Below are 22,859 nucleotides of genomic sequence, written 5' to 3'. Positions count from 1 at the left end.
GCCAATAACCCATCACAATCATTTGACATCAGACGTCTTAATAGCAACACCGGATTCACGAGACAGTGGAGTAATATTTTTTTAAGGTGTTTGAAACAAAGGTACGTTAGACCTGGAATTTTATACCCAGCCAAATTGCCTTTCCAGTGTCATAAAATAATTGTCAGACATACAAGGACTCATTTGGCTTGTCATACAAAGTCCCATTTTAAAAAGACTTCATGAGAAAGTACTCAAATAAAAAAAGGAACATATCTAGCAGATGTTGGAGATTCATGAAGTAGGGGTGAAAAAAATTACCTGTAAAGTTTCCTTTTGTCTTTAAAACACTAAAAGCACCCCCAGAAAGAGAAGACAAAGTAGATCCATAACTAACCAAAATGAAAAGTCTGGAAATAGCAAGATGATGTGGGTGATGGTAGATGTTAATAGTACAGAGCAGCTACATTTCTTATCATTTGAAAAAGGGGAAAAAAAACTTTTTAAAATGAAGAAAAAGTTGGATAATTTAAATCAAATCTTCAAATCATAGAAAAATTCAAATTTCTTATAACTGTAAATAGTATTCCCAGTTTAAAATCAATGATTTGGGGAAAATCTGCTGTGTGTTATTTACAAACTGTGCTCTAAGGACACAGAGAGGTTAAAAGTAAAAGGGTGAGAAAAAATGTGCGAAATTATGTTAATAAAAATTTTTAAAAACAATAGCGACAAGATAAGGTAAATATTAAGGCAAAAAGTACAAAGAATATAGACAGTCACTAAGAATGTCAAAGAGCTGAATCAAAAGGTTATTATATGTCTAAACATATATGTATGTAATAATCAGCCTCACTATGTATAAAGCAAACATATAGAATTGCAAAGAGAAATGTAAAACTCTCGCAATGGAGTAATTATATCTGAGCAGCTTTCTTAATCATTGGTCAAGCACACAGTCGCCAAAGATACAGAAGATGTGAACAACACGATTTAATGAACATATAATTATGCCCTGGACAACTGATTACATACTAAAGATGGATAAACTATGTTCTTGACCAAAAGTTAACAGGTTAATAACAAAAAGATAAATAAGGGATTCCTGTGTATGAAAGAAAAATGAATTAATTCTAAATAACTCAGAGATCATAGAAAAATTCATAGTGGATAGTTCAAAACCACCTAGAACTAAATTAATTAATTAATAATACAACCACCACATAGCAAAGTTTATAGAATGTGGCAAAAGTGGTAATTTGTGGAATACTTATATCTTCTAATCCTTACATTAGAAGAGCAGCAAGACCTAAAAATTTAGGAAGAGGATAATAATAATTCCAAAAACATATAAGAAAGGAGATAATAAAGATAAGAACAGAAGTGAACAAAATATTTATTAACTAAAATATTATTTATAGGGCTTCCCTGGTGGCGCAGTGGTTGAGAGTCCGCCTGCCGATGCAGGGGACACGGGTTCGTGCCCCGGTCCGGGAAGATCCCACATGCCGCGGAGTGGCTAGGCCCGTGAGCCATGGCCGCTGAGCCTGCGCGTCCGGAGCCTGTGCTCCGCAACGGGAGAGGCCACAACGGTGAGAGGTCCGCGTACCGCAAAAAAAAAAAAAAAAAAAAAAAAAATTATTTATATGTAACTATTTGCCAGGCACTGCTTTAAGTGTTTTATAATTAGTAACTCATCTAGTCATCATAACAACCATACCATATAGGCAAAGGTGCAAACCAAAAGACAAAGAGTTTAAATGATTTACACAAGATCACATGGCCAGCAACTGCTGCAGCCAGGATCCGGTTACAAAGTCCGGGCTTCTTCGCTTTCTTAAAACAGAAAGAATCAAACAGAGATAAAAGTGAATTTTTTTAAAGAAAGAATAACAAAATAGGCTTCTGGGATTATTGATTTTTCCAGAAAAAGAAAGAGAGAGAGAAGGTACAAATAAATATTATGAATGAAAAAGTGACATAATTACCAATATAGGAGACATTAAAAAATAAGAGAATATTAGTAATTCCTTTATGCTAGTAACTTTTAAAAGTTAAAAAACATATTGGTTAAAACTAATATACAAATGGCTTAAGAAGAAATAAAACACAAAAATTCCTACAGCTTTTAAAGAAATTTTAAAGCAGTAGTTTGTACACATGTCAATCCCAAACTCCCAATCTATCCCTCCCCCACACTCTTCCCCTCTGGTTACCATAAATTCATACACACTACTATATTTAAAATAGATAACCAATAAGGACCTACTGTATAGCACAGGGAACTCTGCTCAATATTCTGTAATAACCTAAATGGGAAAAGAATTTGAAAAAGAATAGATACATATATAACTGAATCACTATGCTGTACACCTGAAAGTAACACAACATTGTTAATCAACTCTGCTCCAATAAAAAGTAAAATTATTTTTTAATTTTTAAAAATAAAAAAAAATAAAACAGTAGTTAAATTTTTCTACAAATAAGTTCTTGACAGCTTTACAAGCAAGTTCTAGTAAATTTATAATGAAATGTCCTTTTAGAAATTATAAGAAGAAGGAGCAGTCCCTAACTCAACTCATGACCCACTCTAATTTTGATCCCAAAAGAAACAAAAATAGTACAAGCAGGAAATTTTACTGGACCATTTCATTCATAAATATAGATGCAAAATATTCAGACAAAAATACCTAACAAATGCTGAACAGCTAAATACAAAAGCGTATAAATGAGATTAAATACATTCACAAAGAAAACCCATCTTCACCTCACAGAGGCAGAAAAAGCTTTTCTTAATACTCAATATCTATTCATGATGAAAATCATGATACAGTAAGAATAGGAGGAAAGTTCTTTAATCTGATGAAAGGTAACTACAAAGTACATTTAACTGACATAATCCTAAATGGGGAAATAGTAAAGCAATTACTTTAAAATCAGAAAGATAAAAGGATGGTCATCATTACCAAATCTATTCAACATGATACTAGAGGCTCTCGTGTATACAATAAGAGAAAGGTAAAAAGAGACCTAAAGATTTTAAAGGAGAAAATGAGTCATTATTTTTAGATTACATATTTATGTGTACATAAAACGAACAAAAATGATCTTGAGAAAAATCTTTAGCTATAAGAGATGAATTTAGCCAAAGGAGTTATTAAAAAATCTATTTAACATAAAGTCAATTGTATATACACCAAATAATTAAAAAAAAATATCTTTAAAGAACGTTTACAACAACATAGCAGATAAATCTAACAAAATATGTGAAAGATCCATATTGAGAAAATTATAACAATTACTGAAAGTCATTAAAGAACTAAAAAAAGTAACAGTTAACTCAAGAACAAGGAAAGACAGACATAATATGGTAAAGATATCAATTTTCCCAAACTGATCTATATAAGCAAAGAAATGCTAATCAAAATATTAGCAATATTTCCCAAGGAACTTGGAAGAATAAAGAACTAAGAATAGCTAAGCCATTTCTGAAGAAGAATTGGGAGAGGGGACCCAACTTAACAGATAGTGTATTTCATATATTTATTATTATATATAATTATATTATAATGTATTATATTATTACTATAATAGTTCAGTATTGGTACAGGGATCAGTCATTGACCAACATATTGCCTAATAAACCCCATATTGGTCAAAAAATTAACAATCCTCAAAAATATCCCAGCAAGTATTTTGTGAAGTTGACAATCTGATTTGAAAGAAATTATATGATTCTAAAAATTTAAAAGATCTAAAATAGACAAAATAATTTTCACCAAGAAAAACAAAGGTGGAGAATTTATATTACCTGATTTCAAGATTTACTATAAGGTTTCAGTAATAAAGATTTGTATTAGCATAAAAATAGATGTATAAGAAATGAAACAGAGCCCAGAAAATAGATCCATGTACACATGCTCAATTGATTTTCAACAAAAAATCCCAAAGTAATTCATTAGGGCAGGTATTTCAACAATTAGATATCATGTAAATAAATAATAACCTTGATGCCTACCTCAAACCATATGCAAAATAATAATTCAAAATGGATCCTGAAAACTAAAACTACAAAACTTCTAGAAGGAAACATGGGAGACAATATTTGTAACTTTGTGGTAGGCAGAGATTTTTTATATATATAGGAAACAAAAGGCACTGACCATAAAATAATTTTTGATAAATTGGATGTCATAAACATTAACTGCTTAAAACCTTTGAAAGATACCATTAAGGAAATAAAAAGGCAAACCATGGACTGGGAGAAAATATTAATAATAATATATCCAACAAATAATTGATATCTAGAATATTAAATAAATCATACAACTCAATAAAAGAAAAAACGCAACCCTATGTTTTAAATGGGAAAAAGATTGGAATAGACATTTCAGAAAAGAACATACTAGGACTTGCAAATACACATACAAAATGGTACTCAACGTCATTCACTAGTCATTATAGAAGAGAAATTTGAAAACCCAAAGAGATACCACTATGCACCCACTAGGATGACAAAAATTTAATACACACGACAAGTGTTGGCAAGAATGTGGGGCAACTAGAACTTTCATACATTGCTGGTGGTATTGCAAAATGGTGCAGATGATTTGGAGAACACTTTGTCAATTTCTTGTAAAGCTAGACACACACTCGCCAAGCCCTTAGAAATGTACTCAAGAGAAATGAAAGCATAAGTCCACATCACGTAAGGAATGGTATATGAATGTTCTTAGTATTCATGATCCAAAACTGGAAAGAACCTAAATGTCCATAAAATTGTGCTTATATTCATATAATAAATAAAATACAATTCATTAATAAAAAGAAACAAACCACTCATACACAAAACATAGAAAAACTCAAAAACATTAGGCTAAGTAAAAGAAAGTTGATATACAAGATGACTATGAATTTTAATGTGCCAGAGTAGATAAAACTAATCTATAGTGACAGATATCAGGTCATCATTTGTATACAGTGGAGGGGGGCACTGAATTCCAAGGGGCATGGGAGAATTTTGAGGAGTCATGGAAATATTCTATCCCTTGAACAGATTGGTGATTATCTGAACACGTTTAACGTTACTCATCCAATTGTGCTGTTAAATGGTGCACTCTATTACTTGTAAATTATATCTCAGCAAAGTTTTTTTTTTAAAGCTTTTGCTAGAAAATAAAAGAAAATATTTTTACCTTGGATTGACACGAAAAGTACTCATTTTAAAAGTAAAGAGAGATAAATCTTGCTTTATTAGAATTCAGTATTATTTGAAAGACACCTTAAAGAGATGGAGGAATAAAACATGATACGAATCATGAAGATAACTGCATGACTTGAAACCAAAAAGTTACAACCTCCAGGAACACATGAAGAACTCTTATTAATCAACGAGAAAGAGAGAAATTATTCAATAATCAGCGATAAAGAGAGCAAAAAATGAGCAAAAGAAATAAACATTATCAGGAAAAATGTAGGCTAAATTAACATGTGAAGAAAACTCAGTCTTCACAGTGATCAAGGATATGCAAATCAAGATCGTTTTCTTGACTGGCAAAGATAAGAAGTCCAAAATATAGTAAGGGGTAAGGAAGACATGGATCAGTGGAATATCACACACATCACTGGGGGCATGAGTTAATATAACCACTCTGGAAAACAAAATGATACTATATGTTGATTTTTAAGTTGATTATTCACAACCCAGCAATTGTATCTCTGTACATAGTCAAGAGAAACTCTTGTACATGAGCACATGTATAAGTCAAATAGTGTTAATGACAGTAATGTTTATAATAATAATAATAATAAAAACCTGTAAATAAATCGTGTCCAAGTCCAGGGAAATAGATAAATCATATACTCAGAAAATAAAATATTATACACCCATGAAAATTCAACAACTTTGTTACACAGAATAAACGTTATTAACATAATGTTGAATTTAAAATTTAGTCCCAGGAGAATATTTACAACATGGTATCCTTATTTAAAGTTCAAAACCATTTAAACTAAACAATGCTTCGAACAGGAAGAGTGTGGCATGTAAATAAATATGTGATAGAATCATAAAAATAAGGGAACCTACCATGATAAATAACTATAAAACCTATTAAAATGTATAGAATAACTGTTTTCAGGCCTTTATATATCAGCCGGTACATGACTACATTTGAGATAATGAAAAAAACATGAGAAGAACCCAATAGTCACACTAGATCTTCTTACCTAAAGACATTTTTCAATCCATTTTGCATATATATCAAACAAAAGCACGGATTAGCAGTCTCAGTAGGTGGAGGCAACAGTTTGTGGTACCAAGGTGAGACCAATTTATGAAGCATGCTGAGAGAGGAAGAGCTGCAGTGAATATCTCTGCAAGAATTGCATGCATCTTCTTGAATGTCTCCTAGGATATGTATCCAGCCCGCAAAGAATCTACGAGGATGTGATTGACCTGCTAGGAGGATGGAGAAATAAGCAGGTATTTCGGAGTCTCAGGATGCTTGAGCTATGTTAAACTTTAGGCTCAGCAAACTGTAAACATCTTGATGAATATCAATCACTTTCAATTGAGACCCCAGGAAGCTGTGTCCTAAGAGTAAGAATTCTATTTTAAGAGTGAGGGAAAAATTACAATCATCAGAGGAAGATAATACACGCCAGACCCTTCAACATATCTCACACAATGTAAGTGGAGAGATTCCTTAAAAATCACAACTTAACAAAACTGACTCAAGAAACAATATAAAATCTAAATATACTCATTGCATGTGTATGTGTGGTCAACATGAGTTTGTTTCACTAGTGTAATCTCCCAAACATTTAAGAATGAAGTTACACCCATGTCACAAGTTCTTCCAGAGACAGAAACAAGGCAAACACTTTCTATCTCATTTTAAGAACCTCAGCCCTTGATAATCTTGATACTAAAACCTAACAAGGACATTATCACACAGGATAATTACAAACTCTCCATGAACTTAAAGAAATTATCAACAAAATATTAGCAGATTAAATGTGGTGATATACAAAAAGGATAAGGAATTATGACCTAGCACGGCTTATCTGAGCAATGAAAAATTGCTTAACTTTCAAAAATCAATCAAAGTGAAAGTTTCTGAACAAGATGGTGCAGCCTCATTTCTCCCTCCTCCTCCCTGTTAAGTACAACTATACACCCTGGAAATAATGCAAGAGGCAACCAAAGGAGAACTTTGAAAGATAAAAAGGGGGCAAACTGGTCAAAGAACCCAAGACTGTAGGAACAGCAGAGTGATAGCGTGCCCTATGGTCCCCAACCAACAGAAGAAAGCAAAGCCTTGAACTGGGAACTACAATCTAGCAACAGAAGGTGGCCCATGTAGGCTCATTCTTGCCCAGCCAGCGCAGCCCAAGAACACTGGAAAGGGAGATCCATCAGGAACCTGTCTGGCAACAAATGGCCCGGTCTAGAAACTACTCTCCTTTTGCACCAGCCTGAGCACTGGCCTGATCCACCAAAAGACACCAGGCAGCTGGGCAGCACTAGGAAGGGGGTCTCACCACACGCATATAGCCCAGGCATTCCTTTTGCTGCTGTGGGCACAAGACTCTGTTCCCCTACCAAGAGACACTGAGGCAGCTTGGCAGGACCAACAAGGGAGATTCCACCATGGCAAGTGCTCAGTACATGAAGCCTCTTTTTCCCCATAGGCCTGAGAATGCCCTCCATCACCGAGAGCCACCAGGTGGCCTTAGCAAGGTGCATCCTGCCACAACCTGGCCTCAGCCAGGGAAGTGCTCTCCATTCCCCACAGGCAGGGTGGTCTGGCCTCAGGTGCCCAGCCTGGGAAGTGCTCCTCATCTTCACAGGCCAGAGATTCTCTTCCTTCAACCAGAGGTACCAGGTGGGGTCCATCCTGGAGAAACCCCTTCACCTTCCTCAGGAAGCATGAAGAGGGAGCTATAGGAGCCCAATGGCACCAGGTAAACCAAGCAGACCAAGTCAGCAGCACAAAATAGCACCAGCTCTTAAAATTAAGTAGTCATTGTAAGCACAGCAGACAAAAATAGGCCAGACATGTATGCTTAAACTAAACAGGATAAATCCCTACTAAAACAAAAGAATTAAATAGAACACAGTTTCCTAAGATAATTACCATGAGGTTCAGTATATAATAATAATTACTCAGGCTTCCCTGGAGGCACAGTGGTTAAGAATCTGCTTGCCACTGCAAGGGACATGGGTTCAAGCCCTGGTCCAGGAAGATCCCACATGCTGCGGAGCAACTAAGCCCGTGTGCCACAACTACTGAGCCTGCGCTCTAGAGCCTGCAAGCCACAACTACTGAGCCCGCGTGCTGCAACTACTGAAGCCCATGCACCCTAGAGCCTGTGCTCCACAACAACAGAAGCCACCGCAACGATAAGGCCACGCACCGCAACAAAGAGTAGCCCCCGCTCTCCGCAGCTAGAGAAAGCCTGAGCACAGCAACGAAGACCCAACACAGCCAAAAATAAATAAATAAAATTAAAAAAAAAAACTTTTTTGGGGGGTGAAGTGGAAAAGAATAGCTTTATTGCTTTGCCAGGCAAAGGGGGCCACAGCGGGCCCATGCCCTCAAAACTGTGTGTCCCAACCTGGAGGGGGTAGTGAGGAGTTTTATAGTAATGGTTCAAAGAGAAGGGCATGATCAGCTGGTGGACGTTCTTCTAACTGGTTGGTGGGGAGGTAAGCAGGAGTTAGCATCATCAGCCTTCTGGTTCCAACCGGTCTGGGGTCTACGTGTTTGTGGGCAGCATACAATTAACTTCTCCCACCTGGTGGGGGTTTCAGTATGATTTTAGATGCTATCCGTTCCAAGGTAGTCTCCCAAACAGGTGTTAGTGCCCAAAAAGTTCTCACAAAGAAACGGCTCAGAAGACGTCCCCAGTGGTGTTGAGGATGAGCGGGAGTTGGTGTAGCTGTAAGTTGGGAATAAAGGGTCAGCACCTGGTTTCAGGACTTAATGAAGCTCAGCTTCTTGATGTCTCATTGCAGAAGGAATTCAGTGAGAGACAAAGTGATAGGTAACAAGTGGATTTATTTATAGAGAAACACACTCCACAGACAGAGTGTGGGCCATCTCAGAAGGTGAGAAAGGCCAAAATAAATAAATTTATTAAAAAAAAATTATGCATCATATCAAGAACCAGGAAAATCACAACTTGGATTTAAAAAAAGAAAAGGCAATCAATGGATGCAAAAACAAGACAATCAGATGTTAGAATTATCTGATAAGGATTTTAATTTCATTATAAAAATGCTTCAACAAGCAATTACAAATTCTCTTGAAACAAATGAAAAAATAGAAAATCTCAGCAAAGAGAAAGTATAAAATAGAACTAAATGGAAATTATGGAACTGCAAATTAACAAAAATAAAAAACTCACTGGATGGGATTATTTTAGAGTTTAAAGGACAGAGGATAGAATCAGTAAACTGGCTAACAGAACAATAAAATTTACATAACATGAGACTGAAAAAAAAATGAATAGGGCCTCAGGGCCCTGTGGAATAATAATAAAATATCTAACATTAATTTCATTGGAATACCAGAAAGAGAGAAGAAAGAGTGTGGGGATGAAGGAGTATTCAGATAAACAATGGCCGGCAATTTATCAAATTCAGTGAAAGACTTAAACTTTGAGATGCAAGAATCTAGGAAGCCCAAACAGGGTAAATTCAAAGAAATCCATAACACAATACATCATAATACAACTTCTGAAAAACAAACACAGGAAAAAAAATGTTGAAAGCACACAGAGAGAAACTAGCCAGAAGAAAACCAAATTAAATGACAGCAGATTCCTAATCTGAAACCATGGAGGGCAGGAGAAATGGCACAACACGTTTCCAGTGCTGAAAGGAGAATTCTCAACCACAAATTCTGTATCTGGCAAAACTATCTTTCAGGAATGAAAAGGAAATAAAGGCATTACCAGAGGAAGGAAAATGAAAAGAATTTGTGGCTAACAGACTGATCCTTAAATACTGGCTAAAGGAAGTTTATTAAACAGAAAAGAAATGGTAAAAGGATTCTTGGAGCATCAGAAATAATAAAGAACAACAGAAAGAGTAGAAATATGAGAATATACAATAGATTGACCTCCTCGTGAGTTTTTTATATATCATATTTGATGATTGAAACAGAAATTATAACACTGATACTCAAGACAATGAAATTTAAAAGTGAAGAAAGTAAAGAGACCCAAATGGAAGTAAGATTTCCGTATGTCACTCAAAGTGGTAAAATGTTGACTGATAGACTGATAAGTCACATATGTATATTGTAATACCCAGAGCAACCACACACACACACACACACACACACACACCACAAATGAAACTGAGGAAATCTGAAAGTGAGTCAGATTCATGCACTGGATCAATGTCTACCACTGGAAGAAACAATAAAGGGTATATTGGATCTTGGGATCTCTCTGTATTATTTATTACAACTGAATGTGGATCTACATTAATCTCAAAATAAAAGTTTAACTTAAAAAAAGAATATTACGAAAAGGAAGAGAAATTAGGAGGTACCAACCTTTCCAAATACTGGAGCATATTGTAAAATAATAATATTCAAAACAGCAAGGTATAGTATTAATGTAAAAAAGAGAATTAATAAGGTAGCATCAAAAAGGAAAAAAATAAATCAATGCAATTTACTGCATTAAGAGTAAAAAGTGAAAATATAAGTTATATAATTATCTCAATAGATGTAGAAGAGTCTTTGACTAAATGTAAAAATACCTTTCACTAATACCCCTTTTGACAAAGCTGTTAGCAAACTAGAAGTTCAAGGGAATTTTCTCAGTCTGAAAAAAGAACACTTACCAAGCATATTGGGACTTCCCTGGTAGTCCAGTGGTTAAGAATCTGCCTTCCTGGGACTTCCCTGGTGGCGCAGTGGTTAAGAATCCACCTGCCAATGCAGGGGACATGGGTTCGTGCCCTGTTCCAGGAAGATCCCACATGCTGCGAAGCAACTAAGCCTGTGCACCACAACTACTGTGCCTGCGCTCTAGAGCCCGCGAGCCACAACTGTTGAGCCCACGTGCCACAATTACTTAAGTCCCTGCGCCTAGAACCCATGTTCCACAACGAGAAGCCACTGCAATGAGAAGCCCACGCACTGCAATGAAGAGTAGCCCCTGCTTGCCACAACTAAAGAAAGCCCACGTGCAGCAACGAAGACCCAGTGCAGCCAAAAATAAAAATTAATTAATTAATTAAAAAAAAAAAAAAAGAATCCACCTTCCAATGCAGGAGACGCGGGTTCAATCCCTGGTCGGGGAACTAAGATACCACATGCAGCGGGGCTACTAAGCCCAAGTGCTCTGGAGCCCACGCACCACTACTAGAGAGAAGCCGCAACGAAGAACACGCGTGCAGCAACTAAGACCCGACGCAGCCAAATAAATAAATAAAATAAAGATCTTTTTAAAAAATGGTGCATTATAAAAAGTTATCCTCTGAGATTAAGAACAAGATAAGGATACCCACTATCATTACATCTATTCAACTTAAATTAATGACCCTAAGTAGTGCAATAAGTAAAGAGAAAGGAATAAAGGGCATAAAAATTTAAGAAGAAAAAGAACTCTCATTTTTCATAGATGATATGATTGTGTGTATAGAAAGTCTTAAAGAATCTTCAGGCAAACTATTAGAATAAATCAATAACTAGAGTTCACTAGAAACAAGTTTCATATACAAACCAACTATATTTCTATATACACACAATGAACAAGTAGAAAAATAAATTTAATATATACTATATATATTATCATAAATGTCAGTATCTGGGGGCAAAAGTCAAACAAAGATTATTCATAATCTCTACAGTGAAAGTTGCAAAGCTCTCTTGAGAGAAATTAAAGACCTAAGTAAATTCAGGGGATACTATGTTCATGAGTTGGATTAGAATATTAGTAAGATGTTAATTCTCCCTAAATTGATCTAGAGTCCATGCAATTTCAGTCGACATCCTAAATTTATAAGAAAATGCAAAGGGCCAAAAATAGCCAAGTCTATCTTTTCTGCCCATTCCTTCCTACAAACCACAGTAAAGGCTCTTGTTCACATTTTACCCTGCTGCTTCTGCCTCCTGACTGAGGCTGGTGCGTCCCCACGTGGCCCTGTATGGTGTGGTGTGCCCCCTTCTCTTAGGAATTGTAACAAACTATCTTTTCAATAGCAGGGATCTCCTGACCTGTTGGCCTCACCATACCTGAATAATAAAACCTATATTTTAAAACACAATAAAATGAATGAACTAAAACTATATACGATGATAATAATAGTAAATCTCACAAACCTGATGTTAAGCAAAAGAAGGCCGTTACAAAAGAGGTCAGAATAAGTGCGTTAGACGTCAGTAGTGTTTCCGCTCAGGAGTGTAATGACCAGAAGGGGGCATGAGGGAGCCCTCTGGGGACACTGGTGATGTTCTGTGTCTTATTGTAGGTGTTGATTGCATGAGTGTGTTCAGAAAATTCACTGTGATTTACTCATGATTTAGGCACTTTTCTATATGAGTGTTTACGTTAGAAAAACCACTAGGATTCAGCGACAACTGTATTGAGAATAAAATAAGAACATTCCAAAACTGGAAAGAATAAAAAAAAAATATCTAACACTTCATATCGTAAGTTTAAAAATTAACGATGAAACGAATACTAGCAGCAGGGAGACGAAGGAAAAACAAACAAATTAATTCGAGTAACATAAAATGCAACAAAATTCATTAAATAAATCAGAACTGGTTCTTTGAAGAAATCAACTTAAAAAACTTCGGTCAAGTCTAATCAAGAAATAAAGGAAGACAACACAAAAACACAATAGTATCAATGAAGAGGAAGATATTTCAACAGGCAGATATTTTAAAATTATTTGCAAATACTATATCGAGCTTTAATGAAACATTTGAAAATGCCAGTGTTTCCTAAGATTTTCTGTACAGCAGGTTACTAAAAATGACTCGAGGAAATGTAGGAACCAGAAAAGAAATTTTTCAAGATATCGAAGTAATAGCTCCAAGACCAACATCTAGCCCAGATAATTTTACAGTTGAATTTTTTTCCAACTTTCACTCTGTACATACAAGGGTAAAAGAATGAGCAGTTCCTCATCGACATCATGAAGGGAGTAAACCCTAATACAAGTTGGACACAAGCACCCGAGAGAGAAACTATTGGTCACGGTCACATATGCATCTAGATGGAAAACTTCAACTGCAATAACAAAAAAGCAAAACAACCGTTATATAAAGACAGAAAGCCAGGGCCAACTCCTGGGAAAGTTCTCCCCACCTATAAAAAGGAAACACAGAAAAGAATACCCTCTTCTTCCCTGTGCTGCTGTCCTTCTGGGTATGGCAGTTGGAACTGCCACAGCCATCCTAAAACTATGAGGAGAGCTCAGACTCCGCCCTGTGGAGAGACAAGAAGAAAGATGAAAAAGACCAGAGCCTTTGGTCTGGGCACTGATTGTCTGAAGTGGCCAACCCTGGAGCCACCCTAGCTCCAGGCCTCTTTTCATGTGAGATAATAAGTCTTCCTTATTCCTTAAGCCACTCAAAGTGAGCATTGTTACTTGCAGACAAGCACATTCTAATAATATACAAAGATGAATTATATTTAAGCAGAGGAAGAAAAGAGAGAAGAGAGTCTTAGAATTTTTAAAAAATCACTGAGGAAATACATAAAATTTAGTAGAACATATGATAAATATGACATTCAAGTCCACGGGGCAAAGGAAGGATTACTGGATAAATGACACAAGGAGCCAGTACTGAAAAATGTAAAAGATAGGCCATAACCTCACAATTTACCCCAAATCTAATCCCAAGTAGATGGCAGATTTCACTGAAATAAAATCAAACCATAAAAATACTAGAAGAAAGTATGGATGAAGAGTATCTACTTTGCAAACTGGGTATGTCTTTCCAAAAAAATATAAACACATACATTTTTAAATGTCTCTATGTGAAAATATTTTCTTAATTCAAAAGCAAAGGATAGGGACTTCCCTGGTGGTGCAGTGGTTAAGAATCCGCCTGCCAATGCAGGGGACATGGGTTCGAGCCCTGGTCCGGGAAGATCTCACATGCCGCAGAGCAACAAAGCCTGTGCACCACAACTACTGAGCCTACGCTGTAGAGCCCACGAGCCACAACTACTGAGGCCCGCGCACCTAGAGCCTGTGCTCTGCTACAAGAGAAGCCACTGCAATGAGAAGCCCGTGCACCGCAACAAAGAGTTGGGCACCCTCGCTCGCTGCAACTAGAGAAAGCCCGTGTGCAGCAACGAAGACCCAACACAGCCATAAATAAATAAATAAATAGGCAAGCAAGCAAAGGATATATGGGAACAACATATTTGACACAAATAACTATCAATTCCCTTCCAAAAGACAGGTTATATGAGTTGACAAGAAAAATTTCATTCCTGATATAAAAAAGCAAAGGACCTGAGGTATAATTTACAAAATGTGAAATATATATAACCAATGATCACATTTTTAAATGTACAATCTCCTAAAAATGCAAATTTAGTAGCATTTTTTCATACTGTTACCAAATTAGCAAAAATGTTTAATATATCACTCAATTTTTGAGTATAGGATATAACAGAGACTTCCATATATTACTGATGGATGTGTAAATTATTAAATCTTTCTATAATCAATTTGAAAATATGTATGTATCAAGTACATCAAGAACCTAAAACTATTATCGGTAGCTTTGTAATTCCACTTACTAAGAAAAGTTAAAGAAATATAGATGTAATAAAAGTATATGTATTTTGGATATCTGTCACCATACTATTCTATAATAATACGGTGAAAATGCCTAAAGATACATCATATGGAAAGATAAAATTAACGATGGCTCCCTATAAGTTGAGTAATGTGTTTCCATTAAAAATAGTTGTAAAGAATAGTTAAAGAAGTGAGAAAATACTCCCAAGACAGAATTAAGTGGAGAAGTCAGGATGTAAAATTCATGTACAGTAAATAGCAACTTGATATGCATACATATTACTATCTCTATGTGCAGGGTGATGGGAAAAAGAAAAAAGTAACAATAAGTAAAATGCACCAGAAATGCTAACAGTATCTATTTCTTGGTTCAGAGATTAGAGCTGACTTTTATATTCTTCTTTTCATTTATCTGCATTTTCTAAACATTCTACCCTAAATGAGCATGTATCAATGCTATCTTCAAAACGAAGATGTCACTTAAAATGAAATATTTAATCATATCTTTTCCTTTTCCCTTTACTCAGATGAAGCAGCAGTTTGTTTGGGGTCTCAGTTCTATCCAAAGCGGTTCTGCACAAGGGTTTGGAAGGGTTGACATTTTACTTGGGAAATACGCTGCAGGAATGCTAATCCATGAAGAGACTGAAGTTTATTTCTCTTCTGTGACTCCCTGTGCATGGCCGGAGTCTCTATCAGAGCAGCTTAATAGAGACACTGCACAATTCTCAGGCTGCCTCCTCCCAGCCCCACCACCGCTCACTGCCCACCGCCCCTCCCCATTACTGAACCCACTGCGAGGCTCCTGGCACTGCGGCGGGAGCCACCAGGTAAAGGATCCCGCCTGGGCTCTAAGAGGCAGCTCCTGCTTCATTACAGAGCTCTCTTGTCCACTGGCTGATACCCTTTCCTCCTGGCCTCACTGCTTCAAGCTCCTGGACCCTGAGACTGTGGGACAATTTGTAACACAGTGCAGCAGACCTGGGTAAGAATGTTAATGATGTACTTCCAAGCCCGGGGAGGGCTGGGGTCCTATAGCATGACAATCACTCCACGATGAGCAATTATTACTCTGTGAATTATTTTCAGAGCAGCCACAAGGCCCTGCTGGGGCCACGACATCAAGAGAGCCATTTGATTCCTGTCCAAAGTCAGCTTTTATGAAGAATCAAAATTGACAGAGAAGACAGAAGAAACGTCTTAAACTAGTAAAGGAGAAGGAAGGCCTCCCATCTCCCTGGGTAACTGCTGGAGCAGGGAGGCTAAGCCAATGGCACTGGTGGAACTTCATGTTAGCAGGCTCTAGAGCAAGGGGAAGGGACTATGGGGCCCTAACGCTGGCCGGGGGAGTGAGGTGGGCAGCAGCGGAAAACAGGCTGAGGGGAGTGAGGGAGTCACAGAACCGCATCATCCTAAATTCAGAAATGATGTTCCAGGCCCTTTGCCACACATACCCCCATACCCACTCCAGGAAACCTGGCTTCCAGCCCCAGCGCAGCCACCTGCTTGTTGGTACCACCTAACTGAGTCTCTCCAGGCTCTGGGCCTCAGTTTCCCAACTGGAGCTGCACAGAACACCATGGAGAGGCTGGGGACCAGGGAGACCGTTTGGGTGAAGCTCGAGACCCCCTGCCCCAATTCCCCACCATCGTAACCACGGCATGTCCGCTTCCATGACGGTTTAATATATTTGGGTTGCAGTAAGGTACTGCTGCAACAGATTTTCTAGGACTAGAGAAAAGCTGGAAAACCACTGGGCTAAATCCTTTCTTAGTCTCTTGGTCCTAACTCAATTCTACTCTATGGAAAGGAGCATCAAATAGTCCCTTTCTCTCTCTCATCACACCAGGGTGTCCTTTGTCCAGGAATGTCAACGCATAAAGCAGCTTCACAGGCTTTCCAGATGCTTCCCGCCCACTTCCCCACCCTTCTGCCCAAGGAGACAGGCTAACCTCCACTGAGCTAGTGAATTAGGTGGATGGTGCCCATGGGAAATGAGGTTCAAAGGGCCTTCAGGCATCTGGCAATTTTCCCAGAGTTTCACTGTACCAGGGAACCTCGGTAGTGGAAAGGAATGATTCCCCCACAATGGAAATCTTTAGGACAGAGAAGGGCAGACATTCTCAGCAATCATGTCATGGAAGAATAAGAATGTTTCTGCTGGGCTGTGGCTCACGTTACATTCCAGGCAAGTCATGCTTGTGGAGAAGACTATAACCATGTTTTCCTTCTTCCATTCATCATATCAAAACAGTCCTGAAAACAAAATCTCATCAGAGGTGAAGCCCCCAGCTCCCTCTCAGCCCTTGGTCTTACAAGGAGTGGAATCTGCCCCCAGGCATGGAAGGGGGGATGGGCACTGCCCACCATGCAGAGCCCTGCTCCTGTCTCTGGCCTCAGGCTTTGGCACACGGGTGTGGAGAGGAGCTGCCTATGCAGGGCACCTGCAGGCAGAAAGCCATGCTCTAAGCCTCCCTGTGCCTCTCTGTTCTTGCGGGATCTGGGGTAGATACTCAGAAAAGGTGTATAGCTCCAGCCGCCCGAAGCTGATGGCCCAGGCCACACGGGAGAGCGCTCACTGCCAAGTGCTGCATGAGGGTCATGACTCTGGGTGACCACGAGGTTCCTATTGTTTGCACCTTCCATCTGAGAACATGAAAATTCAAAAAAAGGAAGTGGCTGCAAAAGCTCAGGAGAGCAGAGCTAGGAGCATCACAAAGGCCCCCAAGTCAGGGAGACAATGTACTGTGAAGCATCCTTGTCCACAGCAGGTGCTCAGTGGTCCCTCCTTGGCTCCCTCTTGTCCTGTGCTTTAAACAACGTTCCCTGCCCCCACCTCTGGAAACTTTCCACCAATCCCATCCCAGCTCATGTCATGAGCTGAGGACATTTGCAAGGACGAACCCATGGGATCCTCCTTTGGAGACTTCCGTCGGAACAAAGAGAAAGCCAAAGAGAAAAGTGTAGGGCTCCAATAGGAACAAATATTAAGGCAAGTCCTGTGGGAGCTGGACAAGACTCTCCAGCAAAGCCTGCCCCTGGAGGGGTTGCTTGGTAATCACCCACGCCAGACAGCTCCAAGCGGAACACAAAGACGATTAATATTTTGCCTGGAGTTACGCAGCAAGAGGGTGACATGGACCTTTGGTTTTGCCATCCCACACTCCCTCAACAAGAATGTGCTTCCTGGATGAGATAATTTAGTAAGTATTTGTCCAGCACCCTGCAGTGAAAGGCGGTCACCCACTCCTTCCATCCTCCGGAGGGGCTGAGTAATCTACAGCCTCTTGATGCCACTTAACCTAAACTGTCTGGGTGACTCACCCTCCCCGAGAGCTCCCTCCAGGGTATTCACTTTAAGAAAACATCCATTTGCTCCCTAATTTAAACAATTCCTCTAGATTTAAATCTTAAAGAAACTACTTGGTTTTTGTTTTTGTGTCCGTGTTCGTTTACTGTTGTTGTTTTCCAGTACAGATAGATAGAGGATATATTCCTATATTGATACCTGTGATCTTTTCAGGGACCCCCTGACACTGCTCCACCATGAGAGGACCCTGCCGTCAGTCCAGTTGGCTCCTCTAGCCACAGAGAGATGCAGCTGAGGGCGCCTCCTCAGAGCTGCCCTTGCCTCCTAAGGATGACTGATCTTTGCACTGCCTTTGTGTGTCTCTGAACCTTAACCCTACCATCACATCTGCTGCCCACCCTCAACTTTATTTTTAGGTTGCCCCAATTTCCCAGCCCCACCCCTCCCATTCCCATCTTCCACCAGGAACCACAGCTCGGCTCTGCCTATAAATGCTCCCCTAGACCCGTGCCACTCTGTCCCAAGGCGCTCTCCTTGCTTCATCCTGAACCCCCACAGGCCTTGCTTTAAGGCACCCTGGGCCTGAATAGCAAACATTTGCTATGGTAAATCCCATTCCCTGCTTTCCAGATAACTTCTCCTTAACAGAGATAAGCTGCCAGGCAGACAGATAACAACTGGGATATGCAGTTATTAAGGGCAGATTTTAAAATGACAAAAGATTACATTTAAAAATAAAGCCCACTTGAAAATCAGCTTCCCTTCCAACTCAATCACATTCAGACCTCCTGCTCGGCAGCTCCTTATACCGAGAGATTCAAGCTCCCATTGGCTTCAGGGTATTGAAGGAGCGTTGCCATGGCAACACGGAAGGCCCAGACACCTGAAATGGGAAGTGGAGGACACAGTACCTCCCCTCTCTCAGGCACCTGGAGTGGCCAGCATGAGCCCAGTCAGCTGCCTAAGACGAGGCAGGGAGCCCTACAGCCAACATTCCCACCCCGTGGGGAGACCTTGGGGTTAGAGCTGAGCTAAAAGAAAGTGGAGGGGGGTAGCAAAGGAGCCAGCAGGCAGGGTCTGATTTTCTAGGATCTCAGAGGAAGACTTGGGGATGAAGACAAGTACTGTGGCAAATATGAATGGTCACTGAGGCAGGCAGCTCCTTTCATACCAGATTGACTGAAAGGGCTCCCTGGTCCTGGTTTCCCCTTGCCAGGTGGGAGTCCCAACATAAGCCAGTTTCTACTGTGGCCATGAATGACCCAGACCAACGCTGACCACCCATCCCCAGGCTCCTACCCACCAAACCTCACAGCTTTGGGCATCCCTAACAGACATCACAGGTCAGCTCTGACACCCCTGACATTGCAGGCCACACCCTGGCTTCCCAAGGTTTCACACCATAGTCACTAACCCCCTTTCTGATGCCACAATCAATCTTCCGAGCTCCCAAATGTCATCAAAGCTTGGGTGTCACCATTGCCTCACAACCAATTATTGAACTTCTTCTTATCTGACCAACTCATGACTATACTTTCTGTCACGGAACGGGCTGAAAGTCCACCATCCCCACATCACAAATGGAATCCCCAGCCAACCCAGCCTCTCCCTAGCAAGCCAGGCCTCCTCCCCATGTTCTAACTGATGAGAGCTCCCCCCGTGCTTTCCAGCTCTCACACCCTCCACGACTTCACACATGCATCCTTCCATCTGGTCCTCAAGGAGCACAGCCAGAGAATGCCTTCATCCAGATTCTCAGTACCCCAACATCATGTAACCCCTTCCTGCCCCTCTGCCGCCCCCAGCCAATGCTAGAGGCCAGGCTAGAGGGCTCTCTATTAGAGGCTTATCCCACCTGCTGAGAACTCACCATGCGCTTCATCTCCAGGGCACTATCATTAGTAGAGATGTCTCCCCCTCAGATGTACAGAAATGTGTGTGTGTGTGTGTGTGACTGCAGGAGCCTCTGCCTGAGTCTATGCCAACCAGCTCATGCTTTAGTGCTTTCCTGATTACACGGAGCCCTGTGACCCCTTTACATCATGGGTGCTCCCATCTCTGGCTCCAACAAGCACGTGGTCTTCCTGTGCAAGCCACTTGTGGGAGAGCATCCCTGGCGAGCCAGCAACTGCCCTTACCTGCACCCCCGCTATTGGCTCCACACTGGCTCATAAGCACCGCATCTGAGGTCGCTTGCTGGATAACTGTTCCATCCCCTTGCTTGCCACACTGACCTCTTGGTCCTAACACCTTATTCGACTCTTGACTTCACAGGCCTCCCCTTCAATTTGGGGAGTCCCAACTCTGGGTAAAGGCCACCTCGCCAGACCTCAATTCTGAACGCCCCCCACCATGGGGTGGGGGAGGAAGAGACAAAGTATCACTGAAAAGAGTCCCCAGGCCTGCCACTTGCATCAGCAACAAATAAAAGCAAGTCGAAGCCCACCCTGAACTCTGCGGCTCACCTGTCCCTCACTTGTGTCTCCAGCGGACGCCTGCACTGCCTGCTTCTCACGCCCCATGGAGCTGATTTTCTGGCCATGGCTTTGCCTCACTCTTGGATCGGGGACATTCTCTGCCCGTAAACTCTGCCTCCTGCCTTAGTAACAGTCACACCTGTCCCCAACGTTGGGCTGATTTCAGCGACTCCAGGAAAACACATCACCCCTTTTGCTGGCCTTGTCCAGGACCACAGGCTGGTCCTCCAGGCCCAAGCAGCAGGACCCACGGGCACCAGACGCCCCTGCTGTACTCAGAGCTGAATCAGTGGCACTTTCTGTCCGAAACCCCTTGGAGCCTCCTCCCCACCATGTCCCACGAACACCAGCATCAACAGCAGCATCTGCAGAGAAAGACTGGAGAGGGGACTTTCGTGCCGGTTAACATCTGCTTGGAACATAGGCCCAACGCACGGCAGTAGGAAAAGCAGGAGGTGAGCGCCCCGAGGCTTACCTTCCGCATGTCTTTGCCAAAGGTCTCGCTGTAGGTCGTGCCCAGGATTTCAAACTGCACGTAGGGGTTCGAGCTGTCTTCCCGAAACTCCATCACCCCTGTGAGACCAGTGATGTGGCCCTGTGAGAGAGAAGGAAAAACCATGAGAGGGTAGGGCAAAAGTGGACGGGGAGGGGATGGAACCCCAAAGGGAAGGAAGAGAAGGGAAGTGGTCGCCAACGTCTGAGAAACAATCGATGCACTATAAGAAGGCAAGAGGTGCTGGCGGCCCTGGGGCCTCGGGGCAGGCTCAACACTTCCCAGGCCCTTGCTCACAAGGGAAGTTCCTAGGCTTGTCCCCATCATTCATGCCGTTGATATGATCAGAGCATCTGCTTTATGCCACACACCGTGCCAGCCCTGAGATCAGAGAGGGGCGGCTTTTGTCCCCACCCTCCTGGAGCTTACAGTCTTTCACTGCAACCTGCTCTAGGGGCTCACCTTAGCCTGAGCCAAGACGGAAGGCCAAGGTCAGCGAGAGCCATCTCACACAGGTGGCGGGAAGTGGCGGGGCAGCGAGCGTCAGCATTGGAGGCTAAAACCCAGCTCAAGTCTGGCTTTGCCACCTTGGGCAAGTCATCTCCCATCTCCCAGCTTCGGCCTGGAGTTCACTAGACCCACATCACAGAGCCTGCAAGGGCCGAAGGAGAAAATGGGTACAAAGCGTGGTGTCTGGCACACGCCGGATGTAGGGGCGTGCCAGCCCTGCGCCTCTCTCTGGTCGCTCTGCGGCCTCTGGAGTAGCAGGTGGCAGAGGGGCTGAGTGAACCTGTGCTGAGCCCTTTTCTTTCTTCAAGCCTGGGGTGGGGGATCACAGCCAGCTTTGATCTCCCACAGACTGTAAGTGGGGAGAGTCCCAGAGAATGAGCTGGCCCCAAAGAGGCCCCCGCTCGGGCTTGGGCTGCAGCAGATTCAAACCAACATCAGACTCCATTCTCTGCTATGGAAACCATGCAGAATTTACTGTGACTAAGACTCCCGGCACTACAGATTTCCCTAAATGTCTTTTTGAAGCCTCTCAAAGCCAATTCACGCTAACACTTCTGTGGATTACCCAGTTCACTTCAGATCCAGTCTTTTGATGGATGTACTGTCACACCTAAGCATATAGGACACATGATGTCCTACATGCTAAGGTGTGACACGAAATCCACCAAGTCGTAGGTATGCCGACGTATGCACAGGGATGCACACACACATGCACACACACACACAACGTGAGGTCCTGCTGAGTAGTACGTGCACTGTCAACTGAGACAAACTCTCCTGGGGGCAGGGGCAGCCTGCGGAGTGGGGTATCTGGCAGGCATGAGCAAGCTGGTTGCCTCCATTTTTTTTACTTACTTGTGATCCTGGGCACGTTACATAACCTCTCTGATACTAATCTCCTTATATAAAATGAAGATAATAATAACACGTATCCATGAACCCCGGCTCACCAGCCCTCAAATGCCGGGACAGGAAGAGTGGCAAGTGGAGAGGCCTGGGAGGGGCCTGGCTGGGTGACCACAGAAAGAGCTCAGCCTCCTGGAGCGGGAAGAGAGTGGGGGTGTGAGAAGGGGCTTGTCTTTGGCCTTGGCCTGGAGGGTGTCCCTTGCACACACCTTTTTGATCGTGTCCAGCATGGACCTCCCTCCATTCCATGGCTTGGTGGACTTGCGGATGCAGTTGAGGCTTGCCATGCTGTGCCACTTCCGATCCTCCAGCTTCCTGTGGAAGGCGTTGGCCAACATCAGGACACTGTCGTATAGGTAGAGGTTAGAGATCTGCAAAGACAAAGATGGTGAA

The 22,859-nt window shown here is 41.4% G+C and overlaps 1 protein-coding gene and 1 long non-coding RNA gene across 2 annotated transcripts in view; one reads left to right on the top strand and one right to left on the bottom strand.

Moving 5' to 3' along the window:
- The window catches only part of GRID1 (glutamate ionotropic receptor delta type subunit 1), a gene marked incomplete at both ends in the record, with an annotated part of 684,346 nt that overhangs the window by 195,693 nt on the left and 465,794 nt on the right, over positions 1–22,859 (bottom strand). Inside the window, 2 exons of the mRNA XM_082854220.1 lie at positions 21,033–21,152; positions 22,676–22,837. Of these exons, the coding sequence (XP_082710346.1) occupies positions 21,033–21,152; positions 22,676–22,837 (282 nt within the window). The remainder of the gene's footprint in view (positions 1–21,032; positions 21,153–22,675; positions 22,838–22,859) is intronic.
- The window catches only part of LOC309971315, a 113,493-nt gene that overhangs the window by 81,570 nt on the left and 9,064 nt on the right, over positions 1–22,859 (top strand). The gene's annotated exons all lie outside the window — the stretch shown is intronic.

The sequence above is a fragment of the Leucopleurus acutus genome (genome assembly GCF_964270905.1).
Source record: "Leucopleurus acutus genome assembly, chromosome: 14".
Taxonomy (NCBI): Eukaryota; Metazoa; Chordata; class Mammalia; order Artiodactyla; family Delphinidae; genus Leucopleurus; species Leucopleurus acutus.
Note: the sequence above shows the minus strand (reverse complement) of the source record. Positions and strands in the feature narration are given on the sequence as shown.